Raw genomic sequence first — 16,585 nt, 5'->3', positions numbered from 1 at the left:
CCGGCGCGAGGCTCAGTTATACCCCCAAACGAGGATCGGCATCTTCGACGAATTACACCGGTACGCCTACGACGAGCTCACGCGATTCGGCGTCGTTGTCTACCGCGACCAGTCTTACGTCGGTCTCTGGACAATCGGCGAGGCATTCGGCGAGTGCAGCCGGTGGTGGAAACGGAAAGGTGAGGAGGAATAGTGGAGGAAGCGATTTTTCGGGTTCGCAGTCAGGAGATGCCGCCACTGTTTCTCTCGTCGCAGCTCCTGGCGAGCTGAGCGAGGGAGGGGAATTGGTTCCTCCCGTTCCGCCTCTGCCCAAGGATCTCCAGACCTATGGCAACAACAGCAGGTCGCCGCCTGCATCCTCCGTCAGCGCAGTATTTCCTTCGATGGAGGCCGAGGAGAAGGATAAGCATTCGAGCGACGAGAACAACGAACTTGATCGGACGGTCTCGATGATTATGCCTTCGGCACCTGCACCAGCCGCGCTTTCCACCACACCCCCGACTTATATTCAAGGTCCAAACCACCCGCAGGGATATATCTCCACGGCTTCCGCTCCTGCGGTGCTCAAGACTCCTTCCAAGAAATGGAGCTTCACGTCCGCGCTGGGCATGAAGCTCTCCGGTGCTCCATCTCAACCCGCCTCTCGGGATCGCGACAGCAGAGGTTCCCCGCTCGCTCTCAGCCCTCGCTCTGCGACCTTCAGTCAACCGAGTCGCAAGTCTTCGTCTAGAGATCGTCTCGAGACGTGGTCCCCGAACCAAGAAGCGATGAACTCCGCTGCGTCTCTCGCGTCCATGAGTTCCGTCGCGTCCGCCTCTAGCAGGAGTGGGAGTCACAACAACAACCAGGCGATGCTGAGCGCCACAAACTCGTCTGTACCTCCTCCCGTTCCTCGCCAACAGACGCCTAACAATGATGTCCCCGGCGATCATCGTCGTCATTCTCGTTCGTATAGCCGTTCGCGACCTGGGACCGCCGGTTCTGCCGCGAATGTGTCGAGCTCGCTGGCTGCGCCGCCGACGAACGCAGGACAGCAGCAGCAGACTCCGTTGAGTCCTTCTGGTTCGATGAAGAGAGGATCCAGCAAACGACTCACGCCTTCCTCTATCCCGTTCTTCCGCAGGTCATCGTCGCAATCTATGCAGTCCCCTCCGCCCGCCTCGGCCAATAACAGCGCGTATCCGACCGTTTCGCCTACGATGCCTACTTCCAACAACCTCAACAGCTCGCTCAGGACGCAGAAGAGCCAGTCGCCGATCGATTCGAGTCTTTCGACCCCGAGCACGCATGGATCGGCGCAGAAGAAGAGTTCGATGCTGAGCTTGGGCTCGTTGTTGAAGGGCTCGTCCTCGAGGCGGAATTTGCAGAACCAGAGCGGGACGGAGAAGAGCGATTATGAAAGGAGTGGGAAGGAGGGTGGTCTGGGCTCGAGTGGCAGTGGTTCGACGCCTGGAAGGGCGAGGAGGGAGATGGAGAGGGCGGAGAAGGAAAGGAAGAAGGAGGAGAAAGAGAAAGACAAGGGCGAAGGGAGGATTTCGGTGTTGATGGGTCGCAGGCGTGGAAAGGTGTGTCTTACGTTTTACCCATTTTCACTGTGTCGTGCAGCCACGTTTCTTTGGGGAGTTACGGCATATTTCCGCCTTTGTTGTCCTGTCGACCGATTGCTGACCGACTTTGTTCGCCGAAACCAGACCGTGTCGTCCACGTCGGAACAGAAGAAGGCTCATCAGCCTGTAAGTCTACCTCCTATGCAGATGTCTGCGTTGCCACAGGCAACAGCTCAACGAGTTGCGAATCTGAAGGCTAGCACGTCTTCCAACGGATCTTCCTCCACGACGCTCTCTCCGTCCAAGACCGGATCTTCGTCCTCTCGGGTCCTGGCTCCCACTACCAGCTCGCTGCAGAGGCAATCGGACGCGTCGCTCCGGAATAGGAATCAGTTACCAACCATCGCGGGGTCTCCTTCGGTGCTTGGAGTGTCTACGTCCTCTGCAAAAGAGGCCAGGGATGCCAGGGACATGCCGCCACCTTCATTGAATACCTCCAACTCCTCGTTCACGAAGGAAACGCCGACCAAGATTCCAAGGATCCACAGCAGGGGTTCGACCGTCACTTCGCCAGGGCTCAAAGGGTCTACGTCCTCCACCGTCGGCAGCAGCCGAAGACAGAGCGTCAATTTGAGCAGCGGAATGGTTGCTTCTGCGTCAGCTAACGAGCCTTCCCCACTGGCCACCGCGTCGATCGACGAGTTCGGTGTTTTAGCAGAGAACGGAGATGGGCCGACCAAATCGAACCTCAGCACCGTCCAGAAACAGCCGCACTTGGGGACGTCGCCTTCGTCGAATGGATCCAGCACGAGACACGCGTCTGCGAATATGTCCGGGTCGACTTCTGGTATCCCGAGGAAAGGTAATCGTGAGTCGATGTCGTTCTCCGGTCTCAGGAAGGGTTCGACGAGCTCGGTGACGTCACTCAATGCGGTTCCTCCCTCTGGTGGCGAGTCCGCCACGGCTTCGACCACATCCCACCGCTTCGCTGCGCTTTCGCCCTCTAAAGGCCTCAAACTGCTCACTCCGAAGGTTTCGCTCTCACATACCAAGAACCTCACTCACAGCAGTCATCACTCTGGCGCTTCCGCGGGCATTCACCAATCCATAACTGGGACCCCCTCCTCCAGCCGTCAATCGCTTGCTCAGTCATTCACACATTCGAATTCGAACTCGAATACACCAAGTCCCGTACCGATAGAAATCGACGAGGAAGAGCTCGCGGGCGACGAGGAGATGATGCATTACATCAAGAGGCAGCAGCAGAAGAAGTTGGCCCATGGTGCGACGCAGGCCGAGTTGGATGTTCTCTTGAACTTCCCTGAGCCGATATCTCCCGGTCAGCCTATCAGCCCGAACCACCTACTGAAGAGCAGTCAACGCCAGCATCTCTCGGAGTACGAGCGCAAGGAGGTCCTCGACTATCCGGCGGTCTACTACATCGGCGCCGGCAGCGACAAGAAGCCCGCCCACCCTGATAGACCCACGAACAACTTCGGTTACGATGACGAGCGGGGCGATTATCTGGTTGTGAACCACGATCACCTCGCGTTCCGGTACGAAGTCATAGATACGTTGGGTAAGGGCTCGTTTGGCCAGGTGCTGCACTGTCGCGACCATTGTACGGGTGAGTCGGTGGCGATCAAGATTATCCGCAACAAGAAACGGTTCCACCACCAGGCCCTTGTGGAAATCAAAATCCTGGATAATCTGCGAAAATGGGTATGTTCTTCGTCTCGTGCTTGAGGGCCCCTTCTAATCGTTTGTTGTGGTTAGGACTCCGAGGAGAAGCACCATGTCATCAAGATGACGGAGCACTTTTATTTCCGCAACCATCTCTGTATCGCCATGGAACTCCTTAGCATCAACTTGTACGAGCTCATCAAGGCGAACAACTTTGTCGGCTTCACAACCGCGCTCATTCGGCGGTTCACGAGTCAGATGCTCATGTCTCTTCAGCTCATGAGGCACCATCGGATCGTGCACTGCGATCTCAAGCCTGAGGTATGTTCAGGATGTCTCTTTGCGGTTGGTCTGTGAAGTGGGACTTATTTCTGGTGCTTTGCCTCGCAGAACGTTCTGCTGCGGCATCCGGCGAAGAGCGCGATCAAGGTTATTGACTTTGGAAGCAGCTGCCTCGAGCATGAGAAGAGTATGTATACATCCCATGTCGCCTGCAAAATTCGAAGCCTCATCTAATCGACCCGTTTTTATAGTCTACACGTACATCCAGAGTCGCTTCTATCGCTCCCCAGAGGTCATCCTCGGCATGAACTACCATATGGCGATCGACATGTGGAGTTTGGGGTGCATCTTGGCGGAACTCTACACGGGTTTCCCTATCTTCCCAGGCGAGAACGAACAGGAGCAGTTGTCGTGTATCATGGAGGTTCTCGGTGTTCCCGACAAGGAATTCGTCAACCGAAGCTCGAGAAAACGGCTCTTCTTCGGTATGTTCTCCTCTTCTCGTATTTACCACACAGGACGGTTTATCTCATCTCTTGTTTTTCGTAGATTCGACTGGCGCTCCTCGGCCTGTCGTGAACTCCAAGGGTCGTCGGAGACGTCCTGGCACGAAGACACTCGCTCAGGTGCTCAGGTGTGACGATGACCAGTTCGTCGACTTCATTGCCAAGTGTCTGGTCTGGGACCCAGAACGTCGCATGAAGCCGCAGAACGCCATGCGTCACGCCTTCATTCTTGCGGGCAAGGGGAGGAAGACTACGACTCCCGCACCGAGCGAGAAGGCTTCTAGCAGGACCATGCTGTCGTCGTCTTCGAACTTGTCGACTCGAGGGAGCAAGCCAACTGAAACTCCGAAGAAGTCCCAGATCAGCGCGCCAACGCCTTTGACGGCTCGTTCGAGCAGGACGAATAACACCCTGCCTGCTACGCCCAATGCCTCGACGTCAATGCACTCGTTGGGGTCTGCGAGGTCCTACAGGTCGTCACAGAACCAGGGGGTCTCGTCTTCCCATTACTCGAGCCGAACACTAAACGCCTTTGCCGTACGTTACTCATTTCTCACATCCATCCGACCATACTGATTTGTTCACATCTACTTTAGTCCGCTTCTAAATGAGCAAATCATCCTACGCCCTGTCTATTCCGGAATTGGATTTTTTATTACTTGCATTTCTCTTCTTTCCTTCACGTGTTCTTATGACCTTGGGTGCTAAGCAGTAGACCTCGAGTGCCCCTTTGAACGTTCATCATTGCCTTTTTCATGTTTATTTGTCCAAAATGCACGCATGCCGGCCTCTTCATACCCAATCTCCATGGCCTGCTGTACTTTACCCCTCTTGGCCGCTTTCTCTTCATCATGCTCTCCCGTCTTTCACCCACCTTAACGTTCACGCTTGTTATCCTCTATCCCCCTTCCTCCCCCCACCTTTCCTTTCCCTCGATTTGGTTGTCCTTATTTGCACGTCGTCCCATCAGTCAGTCCGTCTCTCGCAGGCAACTTCTCTTTCTCGTTCAAGTTATCACGATACATAAATTCCTCGCTCGTCCGTTATCATCCATCGCGTTCAACGTTCAGCCCTAGTCCACTCTGCGCTCAAAGCATTCGCTGCAATAATAATATACACTCTTCGCCCCTGGGCCCTGGATCATCATGTTGTCCATCCTCCGTCTTGTCTGTTCTCAGGGTCTATCGCACATTTAGGTTCTCATTCGGGATACATACCTGCCAGCCTCAGGATTGTGATCTTCGCTTCTTGCTTTGGTATTGGATACATAACGGTACAAGGGACTGGTATTTCCCTCGCTTGGCCCCATGGCCAAATATATTGCTTGGTTGTGTACTCAATCCTGGTGCGAGCTGAGTATTGTGAACCTATAGCATTCTCGGACGAATCTTGTCTCACATCACAGCATCACAAGGACTCGTGTCTACACGACGAAGTCTCGAACAGTAGCCTTCAGCGATTCCTCCAACGAGATAAACTCGTTACTCCCCAAGGTTTTCAACAACTCTACGCTGCGCTCTCTGCTCGAGATAACGCTCAAATCCTTCGCCTCATTAGCGATGTCCTCCGGGAACACCTTGTCTGGATAGGTTCTCCTAAAGATATCGAGGACGGTGCTCCAGTTGAACGGACTACCATAGGCAAAGAGGCGCTCCGATTTGACGGTGGGGTTGATCAGTGCCGCTACATGTAGGCGAGCCACATCGCGAACGTCGACGGACCAGACTGTCGCATCACGGCCCCGTCAGTATCGCGCGATTCTCAGGAGACGAACGGGAGGAACTTACAAGGTGAGACGGCGTTCGACTTGACCCATTCGAGATCTCCACCCAAGAGAACCTTAAACCAGGTCAGAGGACTACCGGGCGTAACATGACTCGCATGAAGCTGGGGACCTATAACCGCGCAAGGCAGGACTGTATTGAACTTGAAACTCGGCTTCATCTCTTCAACAAACTTCCAACATGTCTTCTCCGCCTCCGTTTTGCTCGCAGCATAAACGGCCAATCGTCTCTGGTCTTCATAAGGCGGCGGAGCCCAGGCTAGGATGCTGGCCTCGTCGTTCCAGCTGTCGGCGGTGAGTGTGCGCTCGACGTTTGGCTGCGGGAGGGCGCCTGTGGCGATCGCGGATGAGGTGAAGACAATGCTCTTCACGGAGGGTTCGCGGGAGGCTGCTTTGAGAATGCCTACGGCCCCGGCGACAGTTTCTGGTATCACGGCATTGGGGTCTGGCGAAAGAGAAACGATGGAGGCGATGTGGGCTACACCACTGACGCCTGCCGTAGATTGAGTGGTCAGTTCTTGCATGTACAGAGACCAATGTAAACCCGAGTCGTCGACTACTGACCCTTGATTGCCTCCTCCCAGGCCCCTTCAACGTCCATGCGAGGGACGACGACAAGCTCAAATTTCCCTGGCCCATATTTCTTGTTGAATTGCTCGGGAACCCACTGCGTCCTGGAGGCATCGCGGACGGTGCCACGAACTTTATAGCCCGAGAGCAGGAGCTGATCTGCAGTGTACGAACCGACGTAGCCATTCACACCAGTGATGAGGACGGTGGAACCTTTGGGGATGGTGAATTCGGACATGGTGATTGTTGAGCAGAACAAGGAAATCGACGCTGTCGGTGAAGAAGCTGGCTGGCTGTGTCAAGCCTGGTTGCTTGAGAGTGAGACAGTCGACCTTCTTCTTCCCTTTTATACGAATATCTTCTCCTGTGGAGATTTTGATTTACAAGCAAGAGAAGAACCCGAGTCATTGTTCGACCGAGTCGGACAATAGGTGGGTGCACTACCGCCTCTGCTGATGGAGTAAACGGGACCCGCCAAGGACCGCAAACTGGGTTAGTAAGATTGAGACAGAGAAGCGAGAGTGGGCTGACTTCTCTAGGGCCTTTCGTAGATGTGACCATTGAGCGCCAGAGCCACATGGTGAAAGTGGGCTGTTTTCTAGGGGAGACTCGTGCGAAGAGAGTAAGAGCTCTGACACTCCTTTATCCGTGCCGTGCTTTAGACCACCTCGACATTCATGGGTGTTGAACGCTAAACGCCACAGAACCCTTTTGCGTGTACAAGGGCAGGAGAAATCTCTACCACATTATCCCCATTCAGAGACATCGGCACCGTAGAACATGGCCTGACTCGATTGTGAATGAAAGCGAGTGAAAGCGGACAATCTTATGACTGGCGTGAGTGAGGATGTTGAAAGCGGCGAAATCCCAATTCCGGTTGATTACTATTTGTCTTTGTTGTCTAAAGGCTTCGTTCGTTACGTAACGGTAATATGTGGCGGTCAAGTGGCATGGTGAAGTCTCTGTCTTGGTTTCGGACCCAACAATATTCAACCAGACATATAAATATGCACACTGACAATTAATGTGTGTCAGCTACCAGCAATATGTGACCCAAATACAAAGATACTAGTCTATTCAATACTTGAGGGAGTTCAGACAGAGCAGATTCAACTCGGCGGCAGAGAGGCCGAGAAGTCGAATGGAGAGTCGACTTTGCGAGTATCCTTAGCCGAGGATACCAGAGTAGTCCAGTCATCTCCACCGTTGACTTGGACCTAGTATCCTTTGATCATCAGAATATTCACTGTTTGAGGGAAAGACTCGCTACGAACCTCAAAATCCTCCTTTTGGTGGGGGTCAGTCCCCGGGATGGGCTCCCAATACATCCAGGGTACGCCATACGAGTTTATCTTGTCAACGTTGCTCTTCATATTGGAGATCCTGGAAGAGTCGTCCGAAGAGTAAGCTGAGCCCCATTCCTCCACCAGAAGCTTCTTCCCAGCACTCTGAGCGGAAGAGACAGCGTTCTTCATGTAGCTGTCATAGCCGCTGAGAGTAAAGGTGTGTCAGTAGAATGCCCTCATTCACTAAATGGCTGTGTGTACACTCACTCGGTATAGTCATGAATCGCGACTACGTCAATATCGGCGCAGGAACTCCCAAAGAACAAGCTTTGCACACTAGCCCCGGCATTGCCGCCCCCGGTAAGGATTAACTGCCGAATGTTACGTGTTATAAATTAGCCTCTTTCTTTCCATATAATATGAGAGGTATATGGGGCTGATGCACCTGATTTTTGTTGCCAACATTGTTCCTGATCTGCGAAGCTGTCTTGCAGATCCAAGAAAGGTTCTCCTGATAAAAACTCGATGGTTCCTTGATCATGGGCCTGCGACCGAATACAACGACTCAGTTACAAACGGGATAAAGACACCATAACGCACGTACTCATTCTGGGCTTCAAAACCGAAGATGTAGTCAGATAGCTCTGACCAGGGCTTGCCATCAACGAGTGTATTGTTATGACCATTGAGGATGTGTGTGATGCGCGTATTGAAGTGCTCGATGGCGGCTATAACAAATATTGTCAGGATGCAGGTCAACCCATCTACGATAATACTGAACAATGACCTTCATTCGTGTAGAATCCCTGACTATGGTACTGGGTCCCGTATACGTCCGGGACACTGTTTTGCGACGTACCATCGAGCGAATTTTCTGAACAAAACATACATGTGCGTAGTTGATTTAGACAGTGACACAAGAGATAACAGCCTATGAGCTCACCTCCACCATGCAAGGCAATCAGAAGCTTTATCCCTCGGGCTTGAGCATCAACCTGATCGAGCGTCAAAATGGTGAAAGCACGAATATGTGCAATATATCTCACCATTAGTTGATCTATCTGCGTCAAGACCTTGTCGTTCCATTGCCCGAAGCCGTCAGCCTCCAAGTCTGGAACGCCAGGATTGCCACTGTTCTTGACATTCGCTGGCAGACCGCCAAAGGTCCTTAGAACCTGATCAAAGATGATATTTAACCCCCTGAAGACAGCAAGAGAGGCTGAGAGCCCTACCTTCATCCCTGCGGATTGCATAGCGTCGAGAAGAGTGTGTCTGTCATCATCAGGTAGATTGAAGGCGTAGTAGTTATTTGCACCAGCCCACGACGATGCGGCCAGAGCACCCGGTGCCAATAGAGCCAGCAAAGCGAGGGAGGAGGCCGAGAAGACCTTCATTGAAAGATTGAAGGATGCACAATAGTGTTGCGCGATGAGCTTTTTATACGGAGTGAAGACCTGTATGCTAAGACCGGAGATTTTCCGGTCTCCTTATGGAAACAAACCGCCGCATGAGGCAGTCCTCTGAACCGTGATGAGAAGTAGCCTGGGGGCTATACAAGTGCTTCTCGACAGCGTGAAACGTCGTTGAACTATAGAACGGAACTGGTTCGTTACCGTGCATCCTTGCCAAAGAACAGCAGCGGGGAACTAATGTATGGTAGGCGCATCACGTCGTGTGATAAGAATGAACCGAATAACATCTCTCACACGTTTGAGAGTATCAGGTTGAGAGCTGATCCACTGAGCTCTCGATAAGTATCCAGGGTATGCATGACTTGGAGAAACCAGACCGTGTCGGCGACAAGTACAGGAGAACCTACTAAAAGACTTCGCCGGCAACTGCACGAGTATTAATCTGTCGGTCTGGCTGCAGAGGACGGACGAGACGGATGGTAGCGGCTACTGATGATCATGACACGGCGTTATTCTTGACTCTGTTTGCGCGTGTTGACCAAAGGCTTCGTTACGTCAGCACATGTTATGATCGGTCGCGTCAAGCAAGCACTCGACCATTGGCATATCCAATCCACTTACAGGCCTTGACACACTGCTCGACACCAAATAATGAATGGCGCTGTCGTCGCTCAAAATGGCACCACTGAACTCCAACCAATATCGCCGACAGACACTCCGCGTCCTTCTCCGGCTTCACTGACTACCCTTCCACAAATACTTTCCGCACTGTCCTCGCTTCAGTCAGAAGAATCCGAACTCTCAGACTCACTCTCCCAGCTTCTCTCGTCTCAGGAGCCCATACTTGACTCCCTAGCACGCGTCCAGGCCCTTGCGCCACGTATTGATGACTTATACTCTGAAGCCTCACTCCTGTCCGACAAGGTCTCCGCCACAGCACGTACTGCAGAACGCGTCGGAGGGCGTGTCCGAACGCTAGATGAAGAGATGAGAAGAGTTCGAGAAGCGAATGAAAGGGTCGGCCAGGTCATGGAGCTGAAGGTCCTTCCTCTGCACCTACTGTCAGTAATCCAGCCATCTGTCCTCATGCTCTACACCTTCTTCAACAGTCATCTTTATCCGCTCTTCAGAAATCCATGGAGAGCCAAGACTGGGAGTCTGCCACCCGACACTGTGCGCGCGCCATGGCGCTACCGGACGAGGTCATCTCAGGGCCGTTCGCAGAAACCGCTGTCGTTAGTGAAACCGCCTCTTCGAAGTATACAGAATGTACTAATGGCGGTCACTCAGCCTACGTCAGAAAGTCATCTTCCACCCGCACAGACACTTCAGGCAGCGAGAGACACACTCTTAGACGTTTTTAGGCGCCAGTTTGACGAAGCCACCGCAGCAAGGGATGCCGCCGCCACGACGCGCTTCTTTAAGCTCTTCCCCGCTATAGGATGGGAGGCAGAAGGTCTCGAGGCCTATGCCGCGTTTGTTGTCGACCTCGTCAAAGTACGGCCTCCAGCGTCGGCCAAAAGTGAGAGCTATAAAATCTCGCATGTCAATGTAACAATACTCACCAAATACCTACTAGCTTCCTCGCCTCTGTATTATATCACATCATTAACCGCTCTGTTTGAGAGTATCGCCATGATCATCGATCAGCATCAGCCTGTGGTTGAGAAGTACTACGGTGCTGGGAAAATGGTCAACGTTATCGTACGCCTGCTCCAAGAATGCGACCGTGTCGCCAAAAGCTTGACAGAAAGTTGGGAAGAGGAACGATCAATGAAGCGAATGGTAAATACATAAAACTCTGTTCCCCCTTGCTCATCCTGATTGGCACCAGCTTTCTGAGATTGCGAATGTTGTTCCGTCACCAATTGCCGCCTCACCAGCCAATCGTCGGCAGCCTACACAAGGGTCTGCTGTTGAAGATGAAGTCGACGCACGAGAAATTGACAAAGTCATATCGGAAGCAGCGGGCATGGCCAGTCGATGGAATCTATTCCGACGGTTTCTCTATGACAGATTGAGGGTATGTGCCCTCTACGAGATTTTGTTCATGTGGAGACTTATCGCATCTTCACGCCATGAAGCCTGACTCTGAGGAACAAGATCCTGATGGTCAAACAGTGACTCCTCGAGGTGGAACCCCAGTACCCTCAACACAGAATTATCCGGAAATAGACTCCAAATTGCCTCCACCCGTTATTCCCGAGGCACTCAAGATGGTCGATTCCTCAGCGTGTAATCAACTCTTTGACGACCTCCTGAGTGCTTACTACACCCCTCTTGAAGTCTGGTATACTCGAAGCGCGATTGAGAAGGTACGTCGGTCCCCTTTCCACTACCTGTACTCTATCCGGAAACTGACATACACACCCAGGCTCACCGTCTTTCAACTCCCGATGCTCTTTCTTCGCCCGCAACCACGACAACTCCCGATGACGCATTCTACATCCTCAAAGTTGTCCTCACACGCCTTATCTCCACTGGTTCTCCTCGTGCACTCGAGCGTACATCTGTTCTGCTACGAGATGTCATCGAACGAGACTACGCAGGCGTCATCAAGCGAAAGATGGACGACGTCTATAGGACGGCTGGGGCCATGCGTGGGGAGAAGGCGGAGAGGGAGAGTCGGCTTTCCTTCATTGTACGCCACCTTCACGCTTTCCACCAACATCTACGGTATACTGATCTCATTCATGGACCATTCAGACTCTCTTGAACGACCTCGACATCTCGTCCTCGCATATGGAGAGGCTCATCAAAGACCTCGTTACGGCGCCCACGATTGATCAAGGTTTCTTGAACGAGGAAGCACCTATTGCGAAATCTAGTATCTCTGCGTTCAATAATCTGGTCCCGAAGTTCCGCTCCGTCCTTCGTTCTGGCATCGAACAGCTCTTCAACCAACTCCTCCGTCCTAAAATGCGCACCTTTCTTACCGACGTGTACAAGGACGTGTCGTACGTCCTCGATGAGGACGCCTACAACCAGTCTGAGTATCAAGACGTCGTGCGGAAACGGTTCGTCAAGGCATGGGAGGGCCTCGTGGAAGGGTATAAGGTGTGTGGATGGATGCGTTAAGACATTTTCTCAGAGCTTATGTTGATATAACTATACCAGGATACCTTCACCGAGGGCAACTTCAGACTCTTCTTCGGTCTCGCGCTGGACATCCTCATACGCCCATGGGAGAAGTACATTATGAGCATTCGTTATAGCGAGGTACAGCAAACCCATATCCCTTTCATGCTACTCCTGAAGCTTATGTGAGGGTGTAGCTTGGTGCCATTCGCCTCGACCGGGACCTGCGAGCCATAACTACTCATCTCTCTTCTCAGACTGCCTTCGGCGACGTGCGCGAGAAGTTTGTGCGTCTGCAGCAGATCTCCACGATCGCTAATCTGGACCAGGTATGTCTTTTTATGAGTCGAATGCCCATCAGGCAGCACGTTGATTCGCATTCATGCTACAGGAGGAAGATGTAGACGAGTTTTACAGCAGTTCTGGTATTCCGTGGAAATTAACAGAGCAGGAGGCGAGGACGATCGCAGGCCTCAAAATGTGACAGGACATGATTTACAGTGCCAAGTTCATATTGTCAAAGTACCTAGATTGGGTGTGTTTAAAGCCACCTGATTACACCAGACCCATAGGAAAAGCCAAAAAATACAGATACGCGTTATGCATTCAGGAAGCAATACTGCGCCAGAGAAAGGAAGAGATAATAGCAAGAGCATAGTCTGAGTCGTCCAGGGTATACAAAGTCTCATCCTCTTCGAAGCGCATCCAGACGTGCCTGAAGGGCATCCTCGTCGGAGAGTGCTGCGCCTCCACCGCCACCTCCGCCACCTCCGCCACCAGGCGAGTCGCCCCCAGATTTGGGCCCACCACCAGAAGGTGCGGCGTGTCCCTCTCCAAGGGCAACGGCTTTGCGCTCAGTGAGTGGTGAGGCACTCGCGAGCCCTGTTGGTGCATCGGCGAGCTACGGCAGCGGTGAACAATGGATGTATATTCATTAACACTGAAATTCTGGTTGATAGAGGGATAGATGAACAACGCACCTGTTGAGAAAGGCCGACTCCAATCTCATCGAGTACTTCCTTCAGAATCTTGTCACCTTCCTCTTCTTCGTCTTCTAGGTCGTCGTCCATGACATCGTCTACGGCATCGTTCATCATCTCCTCCTTCATGTCCATCTGTGCGCTTTCTCGCTCGAATTCATTCATGATCCGTTGTATTTGGGGTAGATTCAATCCGCGATTCATCCCCTTCATTGCCTATGTACGGCCGAAAGCAAGGGGTAGGGTAGGTGCGTAAGGAGCGATTAGGGTTTATCATGAGAAGTGGAGAGAGAGAGGGAGACACACCCGAGTGGCACCCCGCATCGCGTCCGCCATTTGTTGATTACTTCGCAGCGTCTGTATGCGCAAGCCTACCGCCTGCAGCTGAGTTCGCATTTGGTAGAACTTCTGAACATATCGTCTCGTCCGCACAAGGTCCTTCGCCATGATCTTGCATGCGTTCTACTCCGGCCAAGAATCGTACATACGACCAACAATTTGAGCCCTTCGCTTTGAACTCCAGCGGAGGCATGGGGAACAGGAGACGCACCATTTGGCCAGCCTTCGCACTCTTCTTGATATCCATGATGAGCTTCTTCTCGCTCTGCTCGAGCTTCGTCCGTTCCCGGTCGAGCTCACGCTGCGCTTTCGCGAGGGCGCGTTGATGTTGGCGCAGACGCTCTGCTGGGGTGACCGTTCGGCCAAAGAGTGTTTCCTATATGGCATAAGAGGTCGGATAAGAGAACAAGGCTGACGGATAGCTCGACATACGATGATATTCATGATCGAAAACGCGTAAAAACGAGGTCAAGTTGGAGGAGATGCGTGTTCGCAGTCAAGGCGATGATACAGGTCGCGCTTGATATTGAGTCGCGACGTCATCCAATTTGCACTTAGCTATACACTTCCCTTCCGGGCGTCTCCTGGTTCTTTCTAAATCATCCTGGGGCTCTCTACCCGAGCAACATTATCAAGATGGACCTACGAGAGACTCACTCCTCTAGCGACTAGATGTCACGTTGCATCCCAAACAGCACGATGTCTATCTTCAAGTTTCACGCCTCTAAGTATGTCGTACCAAACCGGCGACTCGCCACTGCCACTGCCTTCACTCTGAAAAATTCTTGGAAAATTCTGGATGATATAGAAATACAGTATAATGTTAAAACCCAATATATAAACTCTATATTATCACTTCCTCCCATAGTTCGACAGTATTGAAGAGACGGATATGTATTGTGGCTGGATTGTGAGCAGAGGAACGTTCAGCTTTAGCCTGGTACCCGCGGTGAAGGATGCACTCCACCTTGAGAACCAGTCTTTTTGAGTCGCCCTTGCCTTCTAGTACAAAGTATACGGTGCCTAGAAAGATATTGTTCTAGCCAACAATCACTGTACACTTTCAGAAAATTCCTTGCTTACCTGGAAGCCTTCGAGGATCCTTGGCTTTAAGAAGCAAAGGGAAAAGGGGGAAACCTTTGATCAACGCCAGAAGCAGGGTCAAAACCAGGTCCATGGTATAGATGATGCCATTTAACTATAATATCGAGTTGAGCACCGTCTCATGATGCATATGAAGTAATTCTGAACTCACAAACACAAAGAGTGCGGCGTATGCCAGGACGGTAGGCAAACTGAAGGTAAAGAGCGTGAACAAGATTGTGCCGAGCAGCAACTGATCGATCTCGTAGTGCCATGAGTCGATGTGATTGTGGAGCATGTTATGCCTTTTGCCTTATCTGCAGTTAGCCTTTATGTGCAGCATTCGAGAATGTGGCAACTGACCCCGGAACAGATTCCATAGTGAACGAAGAGTAGTGACCTGATAGGTGACAACCCTTTTCCAAAGCAGAAAGCCGATTCTTACGTGCAAAGTCGAAAGGGTCAGGGAATCCTTCAAGACTGACAGCAGCACAGTCAGACCGCCATAGCCGGATAGACCGATGAAATAGGTAAAGTCCGCTAAATATGGGGATACCTCCTGAAAAAGATCTGGACCACAGTTCAGTCGAGGATAGGGTGACATCGGAGGTTAAATGACCTGACATTTCCAAAGCCCTACAGCTCCTAAGAAAGCTTGACAGAAGAAATGACTGAGCTCATTGTTGAGCTTCAGGCCCGCAGGCCATGCATCCAACCAAATGAGCCCGTTTGTCATGAATTCGAGGAATAGTTTCTGCGAGAGTTGCTTGAGGTGCGGGTCTAATTTGAAAATGACTGGTGCGCACCTCGAAATTCGTACTAACGAGCGTCGCAATGAGAGGGTACCCCTCGCGAATAAAACTTCCAAGTGCAAACCCGAGTATGAGGTCGTTAAACAGCAACCACATCGTGTTGTTTAATCTGACAACTCAGAGGATAAGCCTGATTACACACGTAATAATGTGAAACGTACTGTATATATTCAACCGAAGATCCTAGTTCTCTATCCTGGTAGACCTCGCGTAGGTATGAAGGGACGGCCATGCATAGTCGCAATTGTGCGAAGATCTGGGCAACTAACATCGGTGGTCATCTAGAAGCGTTTGACGGGGTAATAAATGAGCTTACATGAATATGATACTTGTACGATAGGTGCTAACAGTGAGCAGCACGTCTTCAGCCAGCTGCAATGAAGGTCCCACACCCAGTGTCTATTCCAGCCAAAGGTCGATATTCCTCGGTTCCAGAGTGAAGAAGACATATAACTTAATGTCTTCGTCACCCACGACTCAGATACACGGAAGCGGGGTTGCAGATGCTGAGCGCAGTTTAACTGAGAATAGGAGGACATTGAGCGAGAGACAACCGATCACAGTATTTATGTAAATACCTCTGCAAGGACGCCCTCATCTAATCCAGCCCGTGCAAGTCGTGGGGCTGAATCCGGTATGTCGTATTTGGGCTGGGGTTTCAACAATTGGTGTGAAGCAAGCAGAGGAAGCTCTCGATCACTGTGCATAGTCAAAGTACCAAACGCCGAGCGCTGATAATGAATGACAGTGAAAGGCCTGATGATATGCATCATTAATAGATGCGTATAGCCAATAAACAATGTGCAACGCACTTTCCATCGATATGGTGGATGGAGAACTCAGGGGCCGCGCTATTTGGAGAAAATTTGTATCGTCCGACGATAGTCGGAGGTGTACAACAATCACTCTGATGCTGGTGATGGTGTAAAAGACGTTCAAGATACTGCTGTGCATGTTCTAGAGAAGTAAACCCATGAGCAACATACTTTCAAATGTATAGGATGTTGGTTTACCCTCCAGCTCGGCTCCGGGAATAACGCCAGCAACACAGATCATAGCTGGACGACTCCAACCATATATGTACCCCGACATGTCGAGATCTTCTTCCGGGAAGCATACAAAGCAGCTAGAATTAGCCGTCATTTCAGAGCGGCTTTGACGGGAAGACAGGATGAATTTTGTTGCCACTGATCACAAGAAGTAAAATTGAGACAGCGAGGTTCG

General features: G+C 51.6%; 6 protein-coding genes across 6 annotated transcripts; 2 read left to right on the top strand and 4 right to left on the bottom strand.

Moving 5' to 3' along the window:
- Window positions 1-1,544: 1,544 nt before the first annotated feature.
- STEHIDRAFT_50754 (kinase-like protein) lies at window positions 1,545-4,594 on the top strand (the record flags this gene model as incomplete). The annotated part of the gene is made up of 5 exons (XM_007300341.1): window positions 1,545-3,269; window positions 3,324-3,551; window positions 3,621-3,699; window positions 3,764-3,997; window positions 4,062-4,594. The coding sequence occupies 5 exons, from the start codon at window positions 1,545-1,547 to the stop codon at window positions 4,592-4,594; spliced, it is 2,799 nt and encodes a 932-aa protein (XP_007300403.1).
- An 837-nt stretch (window positions 4,595-5,431) lies between these two features.
- STEHIDRAFT_93544 (aldehyde reductase) lies at window positions 5,432-6,665 on the bottom strand. Its single transcript, XM_007301383.1, has 3 exons — window positions 6,366-6,665; window positions 5,806-6,294; window positions 5,432-5,743 (listed from the first exon to the last, which is right to left on the bottom strand). Exons 1-3 carry the CDS (start codon window positions 6,607-6,609, stop codon window positions 5,442-5,444), a joined length of 1,035 nt encoding a protein of 344 aa, XP_007301445.1. The 5' UTR covers window positions 6,610-6,665; the 3' UTR covers window positions 5,432-5,441.
- Window positions 6,666-7,480: 815 nt separating this feature from the next.
- On the bottom strand, window positions 7,481-9,288 carry STEHIDRAFT_166682 (glycoside hydrolase; the record flags this gene model as incomplete). The annotated part of the gene is made up of 9 exons (XM_007301382.1): window positions 8,890-9,288; window positions 8,704-8,832; window positions 8,601-8,652; window positions 8,445-8,531; window positions 8,262-8,385; window positions 8,103-8,202; window positions 7,925-8,028; window positions 7,646-7,862; window positions 7,481-7,588 (listed from the first exon to the last, which is right to left on the bottom strand). Exons 1-9 carry the CDS (start codon window positions 9,049-9,051, stop codon window positions 7,481-7,483), a joined length of 1,083 nt encoding a protein of 360 aa, XP_007301444.1. The 5' UTR covers window positions 9,052-9,288.
- A 432-nt stretch (window positions 9,289-9,720) lies between these two features.
- STEHIDRAFT_50975 (COG4-domain-containing protein) lies at window positions 9,721-12,631 on the top strand (the record flags this gene model as incomplete). Its single annotated transcript, XM_007300365.1, has 11 exons — window positions 9,721-10,110; window positions 10,179-10,304; window positions 10,360-10,591; window positions 10,649-10,854; window positions 10,913-11,092; window positions 11,166-11,384; window positions 11,444-11,710; window positions 11,776-12,126; window positions 12,187-12,288; window positions 12,345-12,476; window positions 12,539-12,631. The coding sequence occupies 11 exons, from the start codon at window positions 9,721-9,723 to the stop codon at window positions 12,629-12,631; spliced, it is 2,298 nt and encodes a 765-aa protein (XP_007300427.1).
- Window positions 12,632-12,832: 201 nt separating this feature from the next.
- On the bottom strand, window positions 12,833-13,910 carry STEHIDRAFT_129320 (SNF7 family protein; the record flags this gene model as incomplete). The annotated part of the gene is made up of 5 exons (XM_007301381.1): window positions 12,833-13,048; window positions 13,128-13,343; window positions 13,434-13,589; window positions 13,678-13,842; window positions 13,899-13,910. 5 exons carry the CDS (start codon window positions 13,908-13,910, stop codon window positions 12,833-12,835), a joined length of 765 nt encoding a protein of 254 aa, XP_007301443.1.
- Window positions 13,911-14,310: 400 nt separating this feature from the next.
- STEHIDRAFT_166681 (Gpi1-domain-containing protein) lies at window positions 14,311-16,549 on the bottom strand (the record flags this gene model as incomplete). Its single annotated transcript, XM_007301380.1, has 11 exons — window positions 16,375-16,549; window positions 16,174-16,318; window positions 15,940-16,117; window positions 15,678-15,882; window positions 15,523-15,625; window positions 15,356-15,470; window positions 15,174-15,303; window positions 14,913-15,119; window positions 14,722-14,861; window positions 14,550-14,664; window positions 14,311-14,489 (listed from the first exon to the last, which is right to left on the bottom strand). Exons 1-11 carry the CDS (start codon window positions 16,502-16,504, stop codon window positions 14,311-14,313), a joined length of 1,647 nt encoding a protein of 548 aa, XP_007301442.1. The 5' UTR covers window positions 16,505-16,549.
- Between the last annotated feature and the right edge of the window lie 36 nt (window positions 16,550-16,585).

The sequence above is a fragment of the Stereum hirsutum genome, assembly GCF_000264905.1.
Source record: "Stereum hirsutum FP-91666 SS1 unplaced genomic scaffold STEHIscaffold_3, whole genome shotgun sequence".
Taxonomy (NCBI): Eukaryota; Fungi; Basidiomycota; class Agaricomycetes; order Russulales; family Stereaceae; genus Stereum; species Stereum hirsutum.
The sequence above is the reverse complement of the archived record's forward strand: the minus strand, read 5'-3'. Positions and strand labels throughout refer to the sequence as shown.